We start from the raw sequence: 21,627 nt of genomic DNA on the forward strand, positions 1-21,627 counted from the left end.
ACGCATCAACCACTGACAAAATGTATGATGCCCAGACAGGACAAGCAGATTATAAGAAAAAAAAAACTGTCAAAATTTCCCAAGACAGAGTAAGATCGTTTTGAAAAATTTCTTGCCTCTGAAAATGGCCTTAGCCAACGTTGGTTGCTCCAACATTGCAAATGAGACTTGGGGTGATTGCCCAGATAACCTGTTGTCTCTGTCATTTGTTGCACATTTTGGAAGTTGCTTGGTTACACTTCCTGCTTACTCAAGTAATATTATTTTCCCTTCTTGGATCTTCGATGGAGTCAAAGACTAGATAGCTGTAGTTATTCTTCTCCTGACTTGGCCAAGTCATTTATAAGACTTAAACTCATTAGGATAGGATATATATTGGAACATTTATCATGTTTCTTGCTTGATATATTTGTTCTTATTGTATGTAATTTTGTGTTAGGCTTAGAATTCTCTTATTTAAACAAAAGGGGGAGGTGCTGTAGAGATTCCTGTAGCCAGTAGCCTTCAAGTTACCCGCACTGTATATGCTGATATAAAGCATGTGTTTGTTCTCTCTCTCTTCCGGCTGCGGCATTTTGGTTGTTCTTTCCTGTTCAAGCAGAGCATTGTGATCTGTGTGTCTACCTCTAAATAAATAACCCTCTATTATATTCAATTCTGAACTAGTATAAGATTTCTTTTAATCATTCTTCTTCATTATGAAATAGATGCTGTTCTCTCTCTCTCTCTCTCTCTCTCTCTCTCTCTCTCTCTCTCTCTCTCTCTCTTTCTCTCTCTCAAAAATTTTACACCCACTTAAGAAAGCCTGAATTCTAGCCCCAGAACCTACGTGGGGCATCATGAGAAGCACTTGTAACTCCAGATGTGGAGAGAGCAAGACGAACTGATTCCCAAGGCTGCCTGCCCAGCCAGCCCAGCCTAATCAGCAAATCCCGGGTCTCAGTAAGAGACTCTGTCTCAAAAACAAGATGGGAGTTGAGAGAGACAGCTCAGAGCTTAGCTGTGCCGGATGCTCTTCCAGAAGACCTGGATTAGACTCTCAGGTCCTACCCAGTGTCTCACAACGTTCTGGAACTCCAGTTCTAGGAGATCCATGACCTTTTCTGGCCTTCACAGGCAACAGGTATAGGAATTCACATAGGCAAAATACTCATACATATAAAATAATAAAAGTAATTTTGAAGCAAGCAAACAAACAAACTCAGGTAGATTGGGCCTGAGAAACAATTCCTGAGGGTTCCCCACGACCCCTTCGTGCCTCACACACACACATTCTGCGCATACATACAAGAACACATTAAAGTGTAGTCTTATTAACACAGGCTTACAAAAACTAAAAATGAAATATAAGAGGTTGAATTGATCTCATGGACCATGGTCTAGCGACTCTTGCCCTGCAGATTTCCCTTGCACATTAGTGCTTTCTATAATTTCCTAGAGATGTATGGCTGCTAAGTTTCTACTTCAGATTTAGACCAGTCATCCTGAGGCTTTGCTGAAATTTTCAGATGCAATCTATGCTGGCAGCCCTCGCCATACAGGCTAGTTCTATAAACAGATTCTATGAGATCGGCCAGAAATAGAGACTTTCAAACACAGTTTAATGAAAGAGAAACCGCATGAAGTATTATTACAGTTTCTTTTGTCAAATATGGTTATCTTTATTTGATGAACAGATCTATACTTATATATTTGAAAAGTCAGTTTTTGACAGAGTTAGGCACTTTTTGGTAGATCCTCCTCTTTATTTATTATGTCTCTTCGTGGCCAGTAATTCTCTCTCTTAGAGAACATAAAAAGTATTGAAGAGAAACAAAAAACATTGGAATATGAAAGCAATCCGTCACTAAAGACTATCCTGTCAAATCCTTTCTCACACTGTCAAAAAAAACAGAACAAGACAAAACAGATGTTTCATCATTTTTTGTTACTATTTTCTTTAGTTGAAAAGAAAACCCTGAAATTTATGAAAAACCCTAGAATGTATAAGTAATAAATACACTTAAACATCATTTGCAGTTAATTAGGATTCCATCCTTCTGCCTCTAAACTTGTCCAAATGGGATCTTGTTAAGGAAGTGGCAAAAATGACATCATCCGAGGCAGTCTGTACCTCTAAGTCCATGGATCAGGTTGGAAATCGTTAGACACTGACTCTAAGGAGAAATGGGTAAGATGCCACAGAATGTATAAAAGAATTAGCTCTATAAAAGCTAAAATAAAGTGAAGTCCTATATTTGGAATTCTTAAGTACAGAATTATTTCTTTAAAAGAGCATTAAAATACACATGCCAAGAAAGATGTGTTAAGCCTACCTGAAAATATACAAATGTGTCAAAATATGCAGAAATGTATTTAAGAACATGACTCCCCTTGGAATGTGTTGCCAGGTACAAGCTAAAGCTTTTCCTCACCTCTAAAAATAGAGAGAGGCAGTACTTTAACAAAAAGTTTTCATTCTCACTACGTTAATGCTTGCCTCCGAGGCTGTAGATGGAAAGGAGAGTCATTCAGCAGAGCAGGGGAGGACTCGGGATGCAGGGTAAGGACCAAGGCTTCAGAGACGGCAGTGTGAGCTTGGTTCCTGCCTTACGTCTTGGTTCAGGTGTCCTTGACCACATTGCTTGATGGCTTATGCTTTTCTTATCTATAAAGGAATGTCAAATTAGTGTCCATTGGGCAGGTTGTAGGAAATCACAGCTTCATGACAGCATAAAGAAGGTGACCGTTCTTTTTGTAACCAAATCAATGCCGTGTATGGGACATGGTAAGCGCTTTGCATCGGGTGCCGTAATGGATAGAAGGAAGCCAGTTCTCCCCCAGCATCAGGGTATCTTACTTTATCCTTGCACAAATTTGGAAGACAAACATGGAACCAGCCTAGGTAAGCAAGGTGTTATAAGTATACATGGTTCCTGGGGCTCATGGGTTTTAAAAATCCTGTCCAATGAGATTCCTAAGAAGATTGTGGTGTTTCCCTTTACAAGCCAAAGTGGTGCCCCCATGTGGCAGGGATGTGACGGTAGGTTTGCCAAGTTTGAATATACAACATTGGAGGATTTTTGGTTTTATCATTGCATGCAGAAGGTATAAATGTATTCAGTATTTTTTAAATTATGTAAATATTATTTTTCCAAAATGATAATTTTATTTTATTTGAAAGAGCAGTATCATGAATTGTCTGTAATTTGAATATAATAATATTATAATATAATAATATAATAATATGCCCCCAGAACAGTGAGTCAATCCGAGTCCTACTGGACTTCTGCTTTTATTCTCCTGTGTGTCTTGGACATTTTAGTGAACATTGTCGTAAATTTAGGTGTTGAAACCTTGAGAATATACTGGGTTCATTTTTTCTAGTTCAAAGTAATTGTTTCTTGTAAGCAGGGTTGTGTTTTATCTATGAAGATAGCACCCGTTTATAGTCTTTTAAGACATGTGTTATTTTCTGATGTCAGTTTTTCCGTGTGTATGTTTATGAGTGGGTAAAATCATGGGGTATTCACATACTCATGTATGTGTGTGCACATGGGACTGCTCTTGATGTTATTCCCTGGGCAACTTCTACCTTGTTTTTTTTTTTTTTTTTTTTTTTTTTTTTTTTTTTTTTTTTTTTTTTTTTTTTTTTTTTTTGAGACACTATCTTGAAGCTGTTCTGATGCTTGCCCATTAGGCTAAGCTGTCTGGTCACTTAGCATCAGGGATCTGAGTGTGTCCACCTCTGCAGTCTTGGGATTGGAAGCGCAGAGGTTACACCCAGTCTTGTTATTTGGGTCTTGGTGATGGAGCCCAGGTACTTTTGTTTGTATGACACACATTTTCCCAGTAGAGCTCTCTCCCCAGGCCAAGACTGAGTTTCTGATGGAAGGTTGAAGATACACTTTGAGTTTATTTGTGGAATATCAAGTGCAGTCTGTTCGTAGAGTGGTATAAGGGACAATCGAGGTGTCTGTTATACCATGTAATGTGCTAGGTTCTGCCATCACCAGGATATCCTATGCATCCAGTATCATATTTCCATGGGAAAGATATATTTTAGCCATTTGCAAATGTCAGTCTAACTGAAAATATATCTTACAGAGATACATGGATAAAGGTGAGTTTGTCTCACTCTTGTTATGGGTCCTTTTTTTTGGAAGTCATCTTATTCCCAACTTCAGATGAAATTTGAGTTTAAATTAATAAAGAACTCTTTAATTAATGGTTTTATTTTATTTTTATTTTATTATCCACTTAAAAGACTAAAATATCCCGCCTCTTCTGGGTTTCATTTTCTGGTGCCTGTGCATCAGATTAAATTTTTATACAAATTACAAAGCACTGTAGATTAGATTAGTTTCTTAGTTCAAGTTCTTTATAAAGTGGCATAAACAGGCTTGATTTTTCCCCATAGTACACAGAGCCAATGAAACTTTTACTCAGTTCTCAGATAGTAAGAGACTAACATGCATGACAAAACTTTCAACCTGCCACTGGGAATTGCTAAGAAGTGTTTCTGTGAAGACTAATAGAACTGCAATAGAGAAATTGGTATCTTTTTTTAAATAGATTTTTTAAAAAATACCAATCCAAGTTCCTACTCCCTCCCCTCCTTCCATTCCCTCTACACACCTTTCCACCCCACTCCCATTCAATCCTCAGAGAGGGTGAGGCACATTGCTTTGTGGAAGGTCCAAGGCCCTCCCTACTATAGCTAGGCTGAGCAAGGTATCCATCCAAAAAGAATATGTTCCCCAAAATCCAGTACATGCAGTAGGGATAAATCCTGGTGCCACTGCCAATGGCCCCTCAGTCTGCCCCAGCCACACAACTGTCATCCATATTCAGAGGAACTAGTTTGGTCCTATGCTTGTTCCTTCCCAGTCCAGCTGGAGTGGCTGAGCTCCCATTAGCTCAGGTAGACGGTTTCAGTGGGTGAACCCATCATGGTCTTGACCTCTTTGCTCGTGTTCTCATTCCTTCTACTCTTCAAATGGACTTTGGGAACTCAGTCCAGTGCTCCAATGTGGGTCTCTGCCTCTGTTTCCATTAGTTACTGGATGAAAGGTTCTATGGAGATATTTAAGATATTCATCAGTCTGACTACAGGGCAAGTCAAGATCGGCCCCCTCTTCTCTATTGCTTAGGGTCTTAGCCAGAGACATCCTTGTGGATTCCTGGGAATTTCTCTAGACCGAGATTTCTGCTAACCCTATAATGGCTCCCTCAATAAAGATTATATCTATTGCCACGCACAAAACTCAAGTCCAAATGGATAAAAGACCTCAATATAAATCTGATCACACTGAACCTGATAGAAGAGAAAGTGGGAAGTAGTCTTCAATGCATGGGCACTGGAGATCACTTCCCAAATATAATCCCAGTATCACAGACAATGAGAGAAACAGTAAATAAATGGGACCTTCTGAAACTGAAAAGCTTCTGGACACAAACCAAAGGACAGAGTCAATAAGACAAAAAGGCAGCCTACTGAGTGGGAAAAGATCTTCACCAACCCCACATCAGACAAAGGACTGATCTTCAAAATATATAAAGAACTCAAGAAATTAGACATCAAAATTGCAAATAAGCCAATTAAAAATGGGGTACAGAACTAAACAGAGAATTCTCAACAGAAGAATTTCAAATGACCAAAAGATACTTAAAGAAATGTTCAACATCCTTAGCCATCAGGGAAATGCAAACCAAAACAACTCTGAGGTACCATCTTATACCTGTTAGAATGGCTAAGATAAAAAACACCAATGATAGCTTATGCTGGAGAGGATGTGGAGTAAGGGGAACATTCATCCATTGCTGGTGGGAATGAAATTTGTACAACCACTTTGAAAATCAGTATGGTGGTTCTTCAGAAAATTGGGAATCAACCTACTTCAGGATCCAACAATACCACTCTTAGGCATATACCCAAAGGATGCTGAATTATACTACAAGGATATTGCCTAACTATGTTCATAGCAGCATTATTTGTAATAGCCAGAACCTGGAAACAACCTAGATGCCCCTTAACTGATGAATGGATAAAGAAAATGTGGAACATCTACACATTAGAATACTACTCAGCTGTAAAAAACAATGACATATTAAATTTTGAATGCAAATGAATGGAATTAGAAAACACTATTCTGAGTGGGGTAACCCAGACCCAAGAAGATAAATATGGTATTACTCACTTATAAGTGGATACTAACTATAAACAAAGGACACTGAGCCTATAGTTTATGATCCTAGAGAAGCTAAGTAATAAGGTAAACCCACAAAAAAAAATATATAGACCCACCTAGAAATTGGAAACAAACAAGATCACTTGACAAAATTGGGAGCATGGGAGGGAGTGGGGGGAAAAGGGGGGTAGAAGGAGGAGGGGAGAAGGAGAGGGGTGTGGAGAACTTCAGAGTATGGGATAGTCAGGATGGGGGAAGGACAGATATGAGAGCAAGAGAAATTGGTATCTTACAGAAGCTAATTGCCTTCTCCTATGCTAGCTTTAGACCCTGAGTAGCCCGCCTCTGTGTCTTTACTGACACCCTGTCACAAACAGATAAAACCCTTTGGGACATAGTAACTTAGCAGAGCACTAGCTTCCACCAGCCGAAAGGCCAAGATTGTCATCAGACAGCATCTGAGGCCAATGGGAGAGTAGCCTCTCCTGCTGTAACTGCCTCTCTGCGATTCCAACAAGGTATTTGAAAAGCGCCTTGATTCTTGGCTTTTTACTTTGTTACTATAAAAACTTCATGAAATTGCTTCCGCATTAGAACATGGAATCTGGGGTAACCCTAATTCGTGTTCTCAGGCCATGGTCACCCAATTTGGACTCTATAATAAACTGTCTCTCCTGCTCTTTGAGTTGAAAGCTGTGTTTTTTGTGTAGACAGAATTAAATGTGCTCTACAAATTAGTTGGCAATTCATGTTTGTGTTATGGTTTGTTATGACTGCTTAATTCAAAAGCATATTTGCAGAGAGGGAGTTTGAATTAAGTAAATCAAAATAGCAAAGCCTTTGATTAAAAAGTTAGCCTGCTTTAGCTTAAATGTTGATATTTCAAGGACTACTGATATTTTAGTCATTTGTGGTTATTTTTGTTTCCTGTCCAGACCCCTGGGAAATAAGAGAACAGTAAATCAAAGCCCAGATTGCCTTTTGAATTTATTTTCTTTGCATTTATGCCAGGTATTAGTGCACTCTGAGAAACTAAAGGCATTCTTGACTTGATCACAATCGCTGTGAGGGAAAGTTGTGCATCTCTGGACAAACTAATTTTCAGGATTCTTATAAATATTGTGCTTTTAATGTTTGAGGAGTTGTTCATTTTTTATTTCCTTATGATTATATCGTAAATGCTAATAATACACAATAAGCTAATGTTATCTACATTCTCCTACCTCAATTTGATGATCGTTATAAAACCTAGACATCCATCCATCCATCCATCCATCCATTCATTCCAGGCATGCACATAGGCCTTTCCTTGTACTTGTAGCTAAAGACCAAGGCTCCCCAGGGGTGCTCCAGGGACAGTGAGAAAGGGCTGCTTTAGGGACACAGACACTGGTGATGGAGAGATTAGTTGGATCCTGTGACTGAACATGGTTAGCAGAGAAGAGTGAGTGATTGCAAGTATTGTTCTTGCACAGAAAGTGAGGGCAGGACAGTGAGGTGTCTGCTGCCAGAGCCTGATCTCCTCAGTAGCTATGCTCAGTAGATGTCTTGGAAGCTGTGTCCCATAGACAGGAATATAGGCACCTGAGCTGGTTATGTTCATCACAGGACAACATGGCCCTAAGCCAAGGCTCCAAGATCAGATTCATTGTCAGGAGAAAAATAAACTGAAAGGTAAAGTCTAACTATTTGCAAGATAATCACCATATACAATGGGAGACCTAAATGGTGAAGATAGAGTCCCAGAACCCTCAAAGGCAGGTGTGTACCAGAGCAAAATTCCCAAGGTTCTTCAGGGTGGAGCTGGCATCTTATCCATGAGGTAAGTGTTTAGGATGAAGACAACGGTTCTTGGCTCATGGATCATCTTATATGTAGTCCTCAAGATCTTTAATGTCTGCACAGAAAGGTAAACTGTGTGCTTACACAGAGTCCAACACACAGTAGTCTTCAACCCAGTAACATCTTAATTCGTGTTGGGTCCTATTTCTGTAAATTATTTCTTACCAATTTGGAATTGGTCAAAAAGTGTCGGAACCATAAAACAAAGCATCATAATAGACACAGATGATAATCTCAGCCCTCCCTGATGTGCTAGGATTATCACCGTTCTCAGTACTGATCAGAATTTGGAGAGGGGGCGGTAGCCCAAGCACGCATTGCTGTGTTTAATTGGAGCCATGCAGAGGCTGAACTATGCAACCAGAGAGACAAGTATGAAGATTAATGAGTAAAAATGTCTACTAAGGCTATCATTCTGATCCGTCCTCTGTGAAGCCCTGTTTATACCGTTTAGTACACAAATATTTCTCAAACTGGTGATATCACCTACCTATTTGATGGGGTGGCATTGCGGTTGTGAAGAGTGGATTGGGTGGTCTTTCCCAGGGGGTGGGCAGGATGTCCACACTCCCACAGGTCTTTGTGTGTGGAGGAGGAATGGAAAAAAGAGCAGAAGTGGTCAAAGCAACATTTCTTTCTTCTCAAATCTAGATACTTCAGTTTGTATGTCCACTTACCAGTAATTTAAAGGCAAGCATTCTGTAGCATAAGGAACCTAATTAAATGCTGCCTCTGGCCAGTATTGTAGGTACTATGCCCTGAGTTTGGACCTCTGTAATTCTGGATATCAACTGATACTGTTAGACATGGCTCTGATTTCTGTAGAACTTAGAATATAAAAATTAAGTCACTCTTTGATCCAAACAAATTGGGTGTGAGAATGTCTATGCCAATATCTTGGTGTGAAACCGAGGTTTTAAACTACGTCTCAGCCGCAGTGATAGTTTGCATAGACAAAATTCTGTCTTCAAATGTTTCCATTTATGAGAAAGATTCTGAAAATGGGTGGATTTTTCCTCTGGAGCCAATGGATAAAGTTGTGACCCAAGTCCTTCTTTGAATCCTAGGAAGTCTGCCATGTTCATTTGTCCTTAACTAAGAAGCTCACAAACAAGGAGCTAGGAAAGATTTATGGCTGTTTGGTTTGGCTCCAGCACTCCGAATCAACTGTGGCCCTGGCCCAGGTGCGAATAAAAAACCAAATGTATTTCTCCTAGAAGTTTAATTAAACTAAACAGATATATATGTTGCTTAGACAACTGTAAGTATTAAAACACACACAAACACACATGCATGCACACACACACACACACACAATCTAGGATTTTGTTTTGAAGTAAGAGGTTTTTCATTTATGAGTACTTTAAAACCTGAAAATTGTTTCAAAAAATGCATCTATCGATCAACAGAATAGAATCTATCAAAGAAACAAGTCAATGAACAAACAATAAATAAGCTTTTATAACATGATTAATTAAGACCAGATAATATATGTGTGGGAATATTCCAGATGAGCATTTGAAAAATCTAAAAATCTAAAATCTAAAATAATGTTTGAGTGTACTTATTTTTATTTTATTATTTTTAAAGATTCATTTACTTATATCATTTTACATGTGTGTCTGAATGCATGTCTGGGGACCACATGCATGCAGTACCTATGGGGGCCAGAAGAGGAGGGCAGATCACTGGAACTGGTGTTACAGGTGGTTGTTTGCCATTTTGTAGGTGCTGGGATTTGAACTGGAGTCCTCTGGAAGAAGAACCTTTGCTCCCAACCCTTTAGCTATTTTTCAGGTCATTGCATGTATTTATAATCTCAGAAAAGAGAAGTCCAAAGAAAGCTAGATTTATCGTGGCTTTTTCTTACTTATGTCCTGGGTTGAAGTTTCTTAGGGAAAAGAAACTACAATCATTGATAACTAATGTTAATACCAATATTTATTGTTATCAGCCACCTTCTATCCTGAGTCACTGACAACCACGTCTGAATAGTCTTTGAAGAATTGTGTGTGGTCCCCAACAGACAAGCAATATAAACAGAGGCAATTCTGCTTATCCAGTCATTAAAAATGATAGTTGTGTTTCCCTTGCAAGCCGTTTATTTCTGGTTATAATACGTAGCTCTCCATTGTGCCCTTTCTTTCACATTCTGAGTACAAAGGTGACAGTCACTTGCTGAAACAGCCCTGGTCGTACGTTTCTGATTGTTCCTGGGAAACTCCTTAGCCTTTCAGCAAAGATGTCAGAAGAATTCAACATTCCTTTTGGAATAAGAAGCATCCTTCTCACCCACAATGCAACGTCTGCTAAAAAACAAGAAGAATGGCGGGTATAAGTGTGAATAACAGAGACGAGCGGTGTCCAAGTGGCCGGCGGAAGATGACCCGGCCAGAGCCGCGACTCTGCTGATTACCGCTGCTCTTCACGTTGGATGAAATATTCATGCCTCTGCCCTGCTCTCGGCGTGCACTATTGATTTCTTGTCTAAACGCTGCTATATTTAGTCTAGACAAATGGAATGTGGATCTCTGCTGAATAAATTGGATAAAAGACTGGGGATCTTGCCTGCCGCTTTTTCTCAGTCCTGGGCAATTATTTATAATCAAGGGCAGTTTTTGTAAGTTGAGGGTGATTTTTCACAATTTAGTGATTAGTCTGTGAACAAATGCAGGCGGTTAGACACAGTCATTTCTGTAGGGATACAGGTTAAGAAGTCAGACTGCCCTTTGAGGTCTGCAGTGACTGTTTCGGAGCACTGGGAGATTTTATTCCGTATCTTGTTTTCTTGTTTGTTTGTTTGAAGAATTTTAAGGGATTGATGTTTATAGTTTATTAACCAATATAGAAGACCCAAGGGTCTTTTGAATTATTTTATGTTTTATGTTTAAGATTCTGACCTCTGCTTATTAAGATGTCTATGAAAAACACAGAAGACTAGAGTCTGGCCTGTTAAAGATGAAAATGAAGTGCGTGGTTAGCGGCATTGCTTTAGGCTGGACTCATGAAAACTCTCACAACCCTTCACAGCCTTGACGAGAAGGGGTGCATGGCCCGTTACAGCTAAGGGACCAGAAGGGGTGCATGGCCCGTTATAGCTAAGGGACCAGAAGGTGTGCATGGCCCCTTACAGCTAAGGGACCAGAAGGGGTGCATGGCCTGTTGTTACAGCTAAGGGACCAGAAGGTGTGCATGGCCCGTTGTTACAGCTAAGGGACCAGAAGGTGTGCATGACCTCTTACAGCTAAGGGACCAGAATGTGTGCATGGCCTGTTACAGCTAAGTGACCAGAAGGTGTGCATGGCCCGTTACAGCTAAGGGACCAGAAGGTGTGCATGGCCCGTTACAGCTAAGGGACCAGAAGGTGTGCATGGCCCGTTACAGCTAAGGGCCTACCTACTCAGACGTCTTGTTTTCAGACTTGTCACACTTTATTTGCTTGAACAAGAGTAATGTCCTAAGCAGTCACTGTTTGCCAAACCATCGTTTATTAATAAATCATTTCCCATCATCATTAAAGTGCTACATGCAGTATCAATAGTTCAAACTTCTGATTGACACATTGAAAAATAGCCGATATCAGCAAAGAAAGATTGATACCTGTCTGCACGAGTGTGTTCACACATGTGTTCCCACATGTGTGCCATACAGTGTGATTGCTGCTGCACAAATGCACTCACACATCTGTGCCATACAGTGTGATTGCTGCTGCATGAATGCATGCGTGCATGTGTGCCATACAGTGTGATTGCTGCTGCATGAATGCATGCGTGCATGTGTGCCATACAGTGTGATTGCTGCTGCATGAATGCAGGCAGGCATGTGTGCCAAACAGTGTGATTGTCGCTGCATGAATGCATGTGTGCATGTGTGTCATACAGTGTGATTGCTGCTGCATGAATGCGTGCATGCATAAGCATTTACACGTGAGGCCTTGGTACTCTAAACAGGATATCGGGGAGTTTTCCTTTAAGCCCTGAAAATAAACAATAAATCTACATAGAATAGAAACTTAATAATTCCCAGTCTGGGATCTTCAAACCCATGTAGATGTGGAACATGCGGAAATGATGAATATTTATAGTAATTTTTAGAAATATGGATTTTGATGAAGGATTTTTCACCTAGGGAAGTTCTCAGAAATCCACAAGGATGACCCCAGCTAAGGCTCCTAGCAATAGTAGACAGGGTGCCTGAACTGGCCTTTCCCTATAAACAGATTAGTGACAACCCTAATTGTATCATAGAGCCTACATCCAGTAACTGATGGAAACAGATGCAGTGATCCACAGCCAAGCACTGGGCTGAGCTCCTGGAGTTCAGTTGAAGGGAGGGAGGAGGGATCATATGAGCAAGGTGGGGCTCAAGATTGTGATTGGGAAAACCACAGAGACAGCTGACCCGAGCTAGTGGGAGCTCACAGACTCTGAACTGACAGCTTTGGATCCTGCATGGGACTGAACTAAACCCTCTCAATGTGGGTCACAGTTATGTGACTCGATATGTTGGGGAGGCCCCTGGCAGTGGAACCAGGACTTACTCTGGGTGCATGAACTGGCTTCTCAGAGCCCATTCCCCTATGGAGGGATACCTTGCTCAGCCTTAATACAGGAGAGGGGTTCGGTCTGGCCTCAACTTGGTATCTCAGACCTTGCTGACTCCCCAAGGAAGGCCTTACACCCTTTGAGGGGTGGATATGGGGTGGGATGGAGGGAGGTGGAGGTCAGGAGAAGGGGAAGGAGGGGGAACTGGAGCTAGTATGTAAATTTTTTAAATTAACTAAATAAAAAAGAAGAACTATGGAAAGCTGAAGAAAGTAGAGTCACCCAGATTCTCATCTGAAGCACTCCCTCATCTGTCCTCTGTGTCGCTCCATGCAAAGAATGTATGGACTAGTGTGAGTGACAATTCCGTGTGTGTGCGTGTGTGTACACATGCGTACTTATGACTGGATTTGTTTATCTTTTTATTTTTCTCAAGTCCTGAGGCTCACCATTTTCAACGATGTCTAATACTTCAGGGGCTCCATAACAGTGTGTACAGTTTGCTGATCACAATATTATTGCCATTTTATTATTGATCTTTATTTATTATTGATTCTAATATTTTCATTCTTAGGGATTCATATGTTTTTGAGCATGTGTGTGTAAATGGTGTGCATGCTTCTACATCTAAAGGCGTATGCACATGCGTGCACATATTTGTGGAGGGAAGCCAGAGGGTAACCTTGAGTGTCATTCCTCAGTATGGCAGCATCTGTCGCTGGCCTGCAGTTCCCCAAGGACTCTAGGCTGGCTGCCTGGTGCTAGGACTACAGCCTGCAACGCCATCTCAACTGCTTCTTTAAATGTAGATGCTGAGGCTTAAATCGTGTCCTCATGCTTGTACTGTGAGAACTGATCCGCTGACCTTTGTCCCCAGCCAATGACTACATTTGTTTTTTTGCCAAATGGATATGACATAGTTTATTTAGGTGTTCCTTCTAGTTGGTGACTACGACATTAATAAAAAACAAAAATCTCCAAATAACAATGTAGCATTGAAGGATTTTTCTCCATTAGGATCATCTCTGTATGATTTATTTCTAGAGGTGGCAAACCTAAATAAAATTATAGAAATATTTAATATCTCATGGTTCAAATTTTGGATTGATTTTTGTCAATTTTATACCAACTGGAAGTACCGCTTTTAATAAATAATTCAATTATGTTCTTGCCTTTTAAAATGGGGCATGATGCAGGCAGACTTAAATGCATGCTCATGTATACATGGGCACATATGTGATTCTTTGTTGCTACATAGTGCATAGTGATGTTTTATTTTATTAGTGGTTTATATTATTTGCCAGTGAAGGTGATTTTTAGTTGCTGAATTGTTTTTATTTTCTAATATTTATAGAAATTATTTTATTTCAAGAGTTGCTTATACACACTTTTTGATTGGTTAGCTAATCATTATTGGTGAACTATTTTAATGTACAGAAAATTTCCATTTGTATGTAATAGAGAAGACAAAAATCAACAGTGTTTCCTGAAGGGTGTCCTGCACACACTGTGAGTGACGGCTCTCCTGTGAGCCTTTGACTACATTGCTCTGACCACCTCTGCTTTAGTGGTGGTGGGGCTGGGGCTCGGTGCAGATAATAGTGTTCCCAGGCTTGTGTAAGTAGGGGAACTGGAGCAAGCACTGGGTTTTAGAGCAGAAGGTGAAACTGCTGGCTTGCATATTGCGGTTGACTTACTGAACCTTTTCCCTAGGCTTCTCAGAAAGTTAAAGTATTTTGAATATTTTTGCAATTAAAATTTATAGTTATTTCTGTCTGTGCTGGGTGTTAGAGCTGAGTAGTGGTTCACTAATTTTGAGGAGATATAACCTCGTCTTCCAAAAAGCTCATTGTCCTTAACTTGACCTGTTTCACTTTTTTAAAAAATTTTACCTAATTCCTCAGGATGGATGTATTCCTCAGAATGTTCAGCCACCAATTCGGCATGGGATCTGACCAATTAGAGTAGACGTTAGCCATAAGCAACCGACATCTGGAGAGCTTCTTGGGCTGTGGTTTTCCTACCTAAAACTTTCTTTTGGTGGGGCAGCCTGCTTATCTACTCAAATTGTGCTAGAAACTTCACATATATTATCCAATTCAATTTTATGAATTTAAATATTATCTTCAAAAGTTACATTTGGGTCATCAGATCTTTTTTCCTTTGGTGGTTTGATTAAATATTTACTTGAAGTTCCTGCATACTTCTTCCTCTCTTGTTTATTTTAAGAATGAGGTTTCCACGATTTAAATGATTACTACTTAAGAGCCAGTACTTAGACACTTGGCTGCTCTCACTTCTTTCTTCATGTGCGGACTTGGCCTGTTGTTATGGTTAATCACCATTAGCTGAATCTGGATGGAGATTTTTCCCACTTCTTTCCTAAGTCTGATAGGAATGCTGGTGTATCGCATCGCATGCTTAACTTGGGGTAGAACTCTTATGTCCCTGATTATAAGGCTTTTTATGAGTCCATGAATTGATTCGTGACAGAAGTTCCCTTTTGTATGACATCTTTCTTTCATCTTGCATTTCTTGGTCTTCATTGGCTTAAATTTGTTAAGTGGTTAAGTCTAATAAACTTTATAAATGATTTTTGATACCTCTAGGTGAATCCATCTATTTGAAAACAGACATCTGTAGAAAGATTCAGAGCAGAATACTTGTTATTGAGTGGATTTAACTCAAGGACCTTTTACCAAAATTTATGTACAAAACACATTTTGCCTTCAGTGTAAAGCAGTGATTGTGCCCCTTCCTTTATGTGACTGCTTACGAGTGCTGGAGAGGATTGGTTTGTTTACGAATAAGAGTGCTAATTCCAATCTTCGTCTCCCCTTCTCTGTCTTCCTTCCCGTGTCTCCAGTGGATGTGAAGTCAGAGGTTCCTATGGGCCTGGAGCCCATCTCACCTTTAGACCTAAGGACAGACCTCAGGATGATGATGCCCGTGGTGGACCCTGTCGTCCGTGAGAAGCAGCTGCAGCAGGAGCTGCTTCTCATCCAGCAGCAGCAACAAATCCAGAAGCAGCTCCTCATCGCGGAGTTTCAGAAGCAGCACGAGAACTTGACGCGGCAGCACCAGGCGCAGCTTCAGGAACACATCAAGGTAGCAAATGTGTCTTTGTCTCTGTCCTTCTCAATCAAAGCCCCTGCACTCCGGTGTGGACCCCAGACCAGCCCTCGGGAGCACAGATGGGCAAGTTCGCTGTGGTTAAGACATGGATGTGTGGCTTGACGGCAGTTGTTGTTGTACTAGTTGGAAATGTGGTTAAGTACCCGGTAAGAGTGGCAGGAACTTCCCATGCGCGTCCGTACCCTCTCCCATGTGTTCCTTTTCCCCGTGTAGACACCACCAAGAACCACAAGCCGAGAGAGGGCCAGGTTATGCTGCTAAAGAACCTGTGTGCCCTGCTCATGAGGGAGGGTAAAGTCATCCCTGCTCAAGAGGAAGGGTAAAGTCATCCCGTGAATAGGAGCAGCCCGAGTCTCTTGTTTTCTTCTCAGTCTAGCGCAAGACAAGGTTTTCCTTGTAGAAAAGACTATAGGGCGTATAATCAAAATCAAAATAAAATAATACAATGAAAAGTCTAAGGGGGTTTTATATTTTTATGCACAAAAGTGGAATAAATATTTTAATGCTTTTATAGACTGTTAAATCGGGGGAAATATAAGAAGAGCTCAGATTTTTTACTGACATCTGGCGATTTTGTGTTCACTGGAATGTGTCACTGTAGCTTTGTCTGTCTTTTGGTTGGTTGTTTGTTTTAATAATTGGCAAAGACCTTTACCAACAGGGGTCTTGCAGGGTATGGCAGCACATAGCTCTAAACCCAAAAGTTGGAAGTTTTAGATCTGGGCTGCAAAATGAAGCAATGTTTTTAAATTGTAAGAAAGCACAAGGATGTTTCAAGTCAGTAAAATAGATATTTAATTTGAATTTATTATTAAAAGCACATAATATTTATAATAAAATTTTATTTTATAATCAACTCCTTCAAAGATGGCTTAGGGTAATAGTCAATAGAATTATGCATTTTGTCATATTTTACTGTACTGTATTCTAGGCACATAATCTCATGTGTATCAAGTACAAACACATGAATGTTGTATCAATATAGATCATGAAGTTATAACACTAAATTACAATGATTAAGAAGATAGAAGCACTATGTTCTTCCCATTTTTCTTGTTCTGCAAGATATATTATCTGTGTAAAAGGCTCTTTAATGCCTGATATAAAATATAATCTCTTTCCTTAACTAACAAAGATTATTAAACATTTTCATATGATTGCTCCCTAAAATACCTTAAAAATAAGAATGAAGGATTTTGTCTGTGTGTCCCCAATGAAATCATTATCTCATGGCTATATTTACAATATGAGTGACCTTCACTTAGTTTGTACATTTATTTTTTAATAAACGCCACACTGTTCCTTCGGTTTGACCCTTGGAATGGTAATAGAAGCATGGCTATCTAGATTGCTCTCCTTCCAGGCACGTTAACTGGGCCAGGAGGCAGGGTGTGATGCGTGCTCGTCAACTTGCTTCAAGAGCCGAGTAACTGTATGGTTCATTTTCTTTTGTATATGAGTCCGTCTCCTGGAGTATCAAGCCATGCTGATGAGCTGCTTGCATTGGTTTGCTTCAGATTTGTTTCTTTTTCATTAATGTTTGGTGCCATTGTTATTGCTGAGGCCAAGTGTGAGTAATTTACCATTTGATCACTAAGAACCTAAGAGTAGCAAGTAGGTGATTCCTTCTGTGGCACAAAATGATATGACAGGTTGATTGACATCTAGAAGAGGTTGGAAAAGTGGCTCTTGAGAGAGTTAGGATCTTGAGGTGATTAGAAGGGAACTATAGCTTTAAGAAGATGTTTTCCCTAGTGTGAGAGGCAGAAGACCTGTTGGCATCCTCCTTTTAAGATTAGGAAGTTAAATGCGTCCTAACCATTTTTATTTTGCCCCGTTACTGTCTTATGGGTAGGTCTAAAGGTTAATGTTTTTAGCGTTCATCTAGATTTATTTGCATGAGAAAGAGTACCCCAAGCTTTAAGGGCATTAGCCTTTGAACTCCGACTCTTCTCACAGCTCGCACCTGTTGCCTTCTGTTCTAGTCTCCCAGTTTCTGCCTAATCAGCTGAGGTAGAGAGAAATGGTGTGACTTCGCAAAGCCACGTAGAGTGTGACTAGAATGTGTTGTCTTCTCTAGTTTGCTCCCAAAGCTCTCAAATCCCTGTGACTCACAGCTGGAATGAAACGTGTTAAGTTTTAATTCTTTTAAATTTTTTAGACATACCCCATTCCTATAATAAATGTAAGTAATGACTATGGTAGCAAATCTGTGTGGTTTTTCATATCAAGAAGGAATTATAGTTTGATTTCATTGAGGTTTTAGATAAAGTATTGAATCCATTTGACCAGTCTTGATAGCTATATAGAGTTGGCATTCAAACAGAATTTAAACATAACTATGGATTCCTAAGTAACAGTGGTATATTTGAGAACACCCATTAAGTAGTTGGCGGATAAAAACAAAGCACACGGGATTAAGCTGTAAGATGGAGAACAGACAGAGTCACTGCTAACCACAGGCTTGGGTTAGGCTGTCACTCCTGGCCTAAAAACCCACCTTCTTGTTGCCACAAAGAAACAAGAAGGTCCTGAGAGCTTTTAATTTTTATTCCACTATTTGTTATAAAATACAAGCTTTTAGATAACAAATATGCAAAAGGATAAATTATTTTTTAGTTGCTATTAAGCTAGAATAGTAATAAATGAAACTGCATCATTCAAAACAGAAATCCCAATTTCATATGATCTGTGAGAGGCATTATTGTCCTTCTTACTCATGGTGAACTGAAGTTCTGAGCACCTTTAGTGCCCAGTCAGATCTCGTACGTGGCAATGACAGAGGCTAAGAGAGTCGTTTGTTCTCCAGCGGGAACATTTGCTTTTCTGCAGATATATGTATTTCTCCATCTTCAAATAACGTAACAAATAGCCTCGTATCTGTGCTATGTGTGATTTGAAGTGAATGCAGAGGTATCAGAAAACCAGACTCCAGTACATGGGAGTTTGTAGAAGTGATTTTATTTGGATCTGTGTCTCTAATCTAGAAGCTTTCATGTGTTAGAAGTCAGTTCTGAACTTTCTGTGATCTTCTAGAGAAGTATATGGATGTGTAGATTATGTCACCCTAACAATAACTGTCTCTGTGGAAGGGTACAGTCTTAGTGTCTGTTCTGTTTCCGGTAGGTTTCCCCAAATTAACTCTCACCCCCGTCCTATCCATGGTAATTTTATACTGTATCTCGGGGTAAGAGCTGGTTGTCTATCTATGGTGAGAGAGTCTTTGTGAAATAGACATCAAGGCCCTCTCTGCATTTGTGTGTGCCTATATTTTGTAGGCCCACAGGGAAAGGAGCTAACGGTTCAAGCCAACAGCATTCTAATGACCTGAGTGGATTTGGTAATAATTTTTGATAGTGATCTACAAGTAATGGAATTATCTGAAGACTTACTTCTTGTAGATATCAAAACCATTCAGTTTCCTATCTTTATATTTCAGCCGTAATAAGGTGGTTGAAGCACCAGAGAAATGCTATCAAGTTCCAAACGTTGATAATGTTACAGTGTGGGGCAGTGAGTGATGACGTTGAAGCTTAAAGAAATTGCACACTCTCATGTCTTTCTCTTCTCGCAAGTTGCAACAGGAACTTCTAGCCATAAAACAACAGCAAGAACTCCTAGAAAAGGAGCAGAAACTGGAGCAGCAGAGGCAAGAACAGGAAGTAGAGAGGCACCGCAGAGAGCAGCAGCTTCCTCCTCTCAGAGGCAAAGATAGAGGACGAGAAAGTAAGAGGCACCAGGGTAACAGACGCGCTCTCTTCCCGAATGGCAAGGGACTGATGAACCGTGGAAATAAGCCTGTCGAAACTGCCCTTGTCTAGTTAAAAGAATAATGTAGAGTCTACAGAGCCCTTTCCTAACAGCTCTGCAGAGCATAATGAGAAATAAACACGGCATTGCCAAAGACGCAGGCATGGTTTTTGGAGTTTGTAAATACCATCACACTAAAGGGATGGAATGTAAGATTCAGTCACAAAATTACGTTTACATGTTTTCATTTCTTCCATCTTCCTGCCCAGGCAGTTGTTGCTCTGAACATGGTACATACCACGCCTCCGGTCCCTTTTGTTGTTCTTAGACACAAGGCAGAATGTTTGCAAAATACTGATCCACAAGAGGGAGACAGAGCCAAATAATTGCCCTCTACCCAGTCAGTTCAAACTCAGGTCAATGCAACGTTTAGTTGTGTGGTGATTTGAACTGAAATTATCAACTGAATTGATTTGTTTAATAATCAAATAAATTTTAAAACGATGTTGAATTTTTTAACAAGAAAATCAGGAAAAGATCATTTTAATGTATTATAGTAATCTACAACACTCTCCAAGATTCCTGATTTAAAAAGAAATAAAATTAAAAACTAGTGATTTACTCCTATTTATTTGCTTATTTTTTTCAGTACTGGGGATTGAACATAGAACTTCACAAATACTAGGCAAGCATTGTACCATTTAACTGCAGCCCCAACCCTCAGCAATTCCTAGGACTCCTGTTCCTATAGAAATGATCCAAAAACTCATTGAAGACATTCTGAAAATTTGTAATGAAAGCAACAGTTACAACACGGGGCTCTGCCATTTCCTATAGTCTATGTAGATTTGGTTTTGTTTTTCTTTTAATAGGAAAACTCCATATGCTGTGGCCAGTGGTATTTCTTCGTAACCATTGTTGAGTATTTTTGAGTAGTGAGATTAAGTGACCCACAGGCGGTGTCTCTTTCCCTGTGTGTGTGTTTCAGGGGCAGTGGCAAGCACAGAGGTAAAGCAGAAGCTTCAAGAATTCCTGTTGAGTAAATCAGCAACGAAAGACACTCCAACCAATGGAAAGAATCATTCCGCGAGCCGCCATCCCAAGCTCTGGTACACGTATGTTCTGTGTTTGGCTCTTTTCATCCTGAGGATAGAGAGCATGGGTTTCTTCTTTGGCTGACCTGGGCAGAAATCCTGAGCTTACCACTTCTGGGGCTTGCGTGGCTGCTTACAAGTGCCTGGAAATCTCTAAGGATCAGCCTTTCTCTCCACAAAAAAGGGACCACAACAGCACCTGCCTCCAGAGTTGCTGGGAAGTCCCCAGGAAAAAAAAATGTAAGGAAGGATATAGGTGCAAGCAGGGCTCAGTTAGCTTTAGCATCTATCACCCACCAGGAGGGCAGGGAGTGCATTGTCTTCCTTACTGAATGAGTAACTGGCATAGGGGTAGAACCCAGGGATGGTTTTGAATCCTCAGGTAGTTTCTCTGATATCTGTGCAGATTTGTGAATGCTTAAGAGATTTGGGCCTCTTTTTGTTTCATGTGGTTTAATATAAAATGGAAACCAGAGCTATTTTGAGACAATCAGATGATTTTTGGTCCTTTCAAAGGAAGATGGAAAAGGGGAGGGGAGGGAGGAAGATAAATAAACCTAAGCCTTTAGTGACTTCTTCAGTTCTGCCCACTCTACCTCACTCCTTCCCACCCCATGAAATAATGGTTTGGCTTCTGAGAGACATACAAGCTGACAGTAAGATACATGTACTATGGAAGCTTTCATGGGAGAGAGTACATAAAATACAATATTTTTCTCAATGAGATAGAAATGGTTTTTCCCCAAATCCCATCAAAGACTAGATATAAAAGTCACATTTGCTAATAGGCAAGTAGATATTGGATTCATTTCTCTCATAAATGTGTTTGTTGAATGGCCTCAAGGCTTTATGTGACTTGTTTTTCAATCTCTTGCATCAAGGACAGGAAGTATATACTAATTATTTCATAGAATTTGGAAGCATCCCGAGAGTTTTTGCAGAACAGTTACTATATTTCAAAGTCTGTTTATAGGTATGAACCCTCCTGTTTTCCCAAAATGGAGGTACCAGGCAGATTCCAAAATATCTTAGACATATGAACAATTGTGTCCCACGTGTGTATCGGTTAACCTGAGAAACCAGCCAGTATCA

At 40.0% G+C, this 21,627-nt stretch overlaps 1 protein-coding gene across 1 annotated transcript in view; it reads left to right on the forward strand.

Moving 5' to 3' along the window:
- Hdac9 (histone deacetylase 9) overlaps positions 1 to 21,627 on the forward strand; it is a 617,997-nt gene that overhangs the window by 246,533 nt on the left and 349,837 nt on the right. The window contains exons 2-4 of the mRNA XM_038336352.1: positions 15,423 to 15,664; positions 19,267 to 19,417; positions 20,430 to 20,556. Coding sequence (XP_038192280.1) covers positions 15,423 to 15,664; positions 19,267 to 19,417; positions 20,430 to 20,556 — 520 coding nt within the window. The remainder of the gene's footprint in view (positions 1 to 15,422; positions 15,665 to 19,266; positions 19,418 to 20,429; positions 20,557 to 21,627) is intronic.

The sequence above is a fragment of the Arvicola amphibius genome, chromosome 7 (genome assembly GCF_903992535.2).
Source record: "Arvicola amphibius chromosome 7, mArvAmp1.2, whole genome shotgun sequence".
Taxonomy (NCBI): Eukaryota; Metazoa; Chordata; class Mammalia; order Rodentia; family Cricetidae; genus Arvicola; species Arvicola amphibius.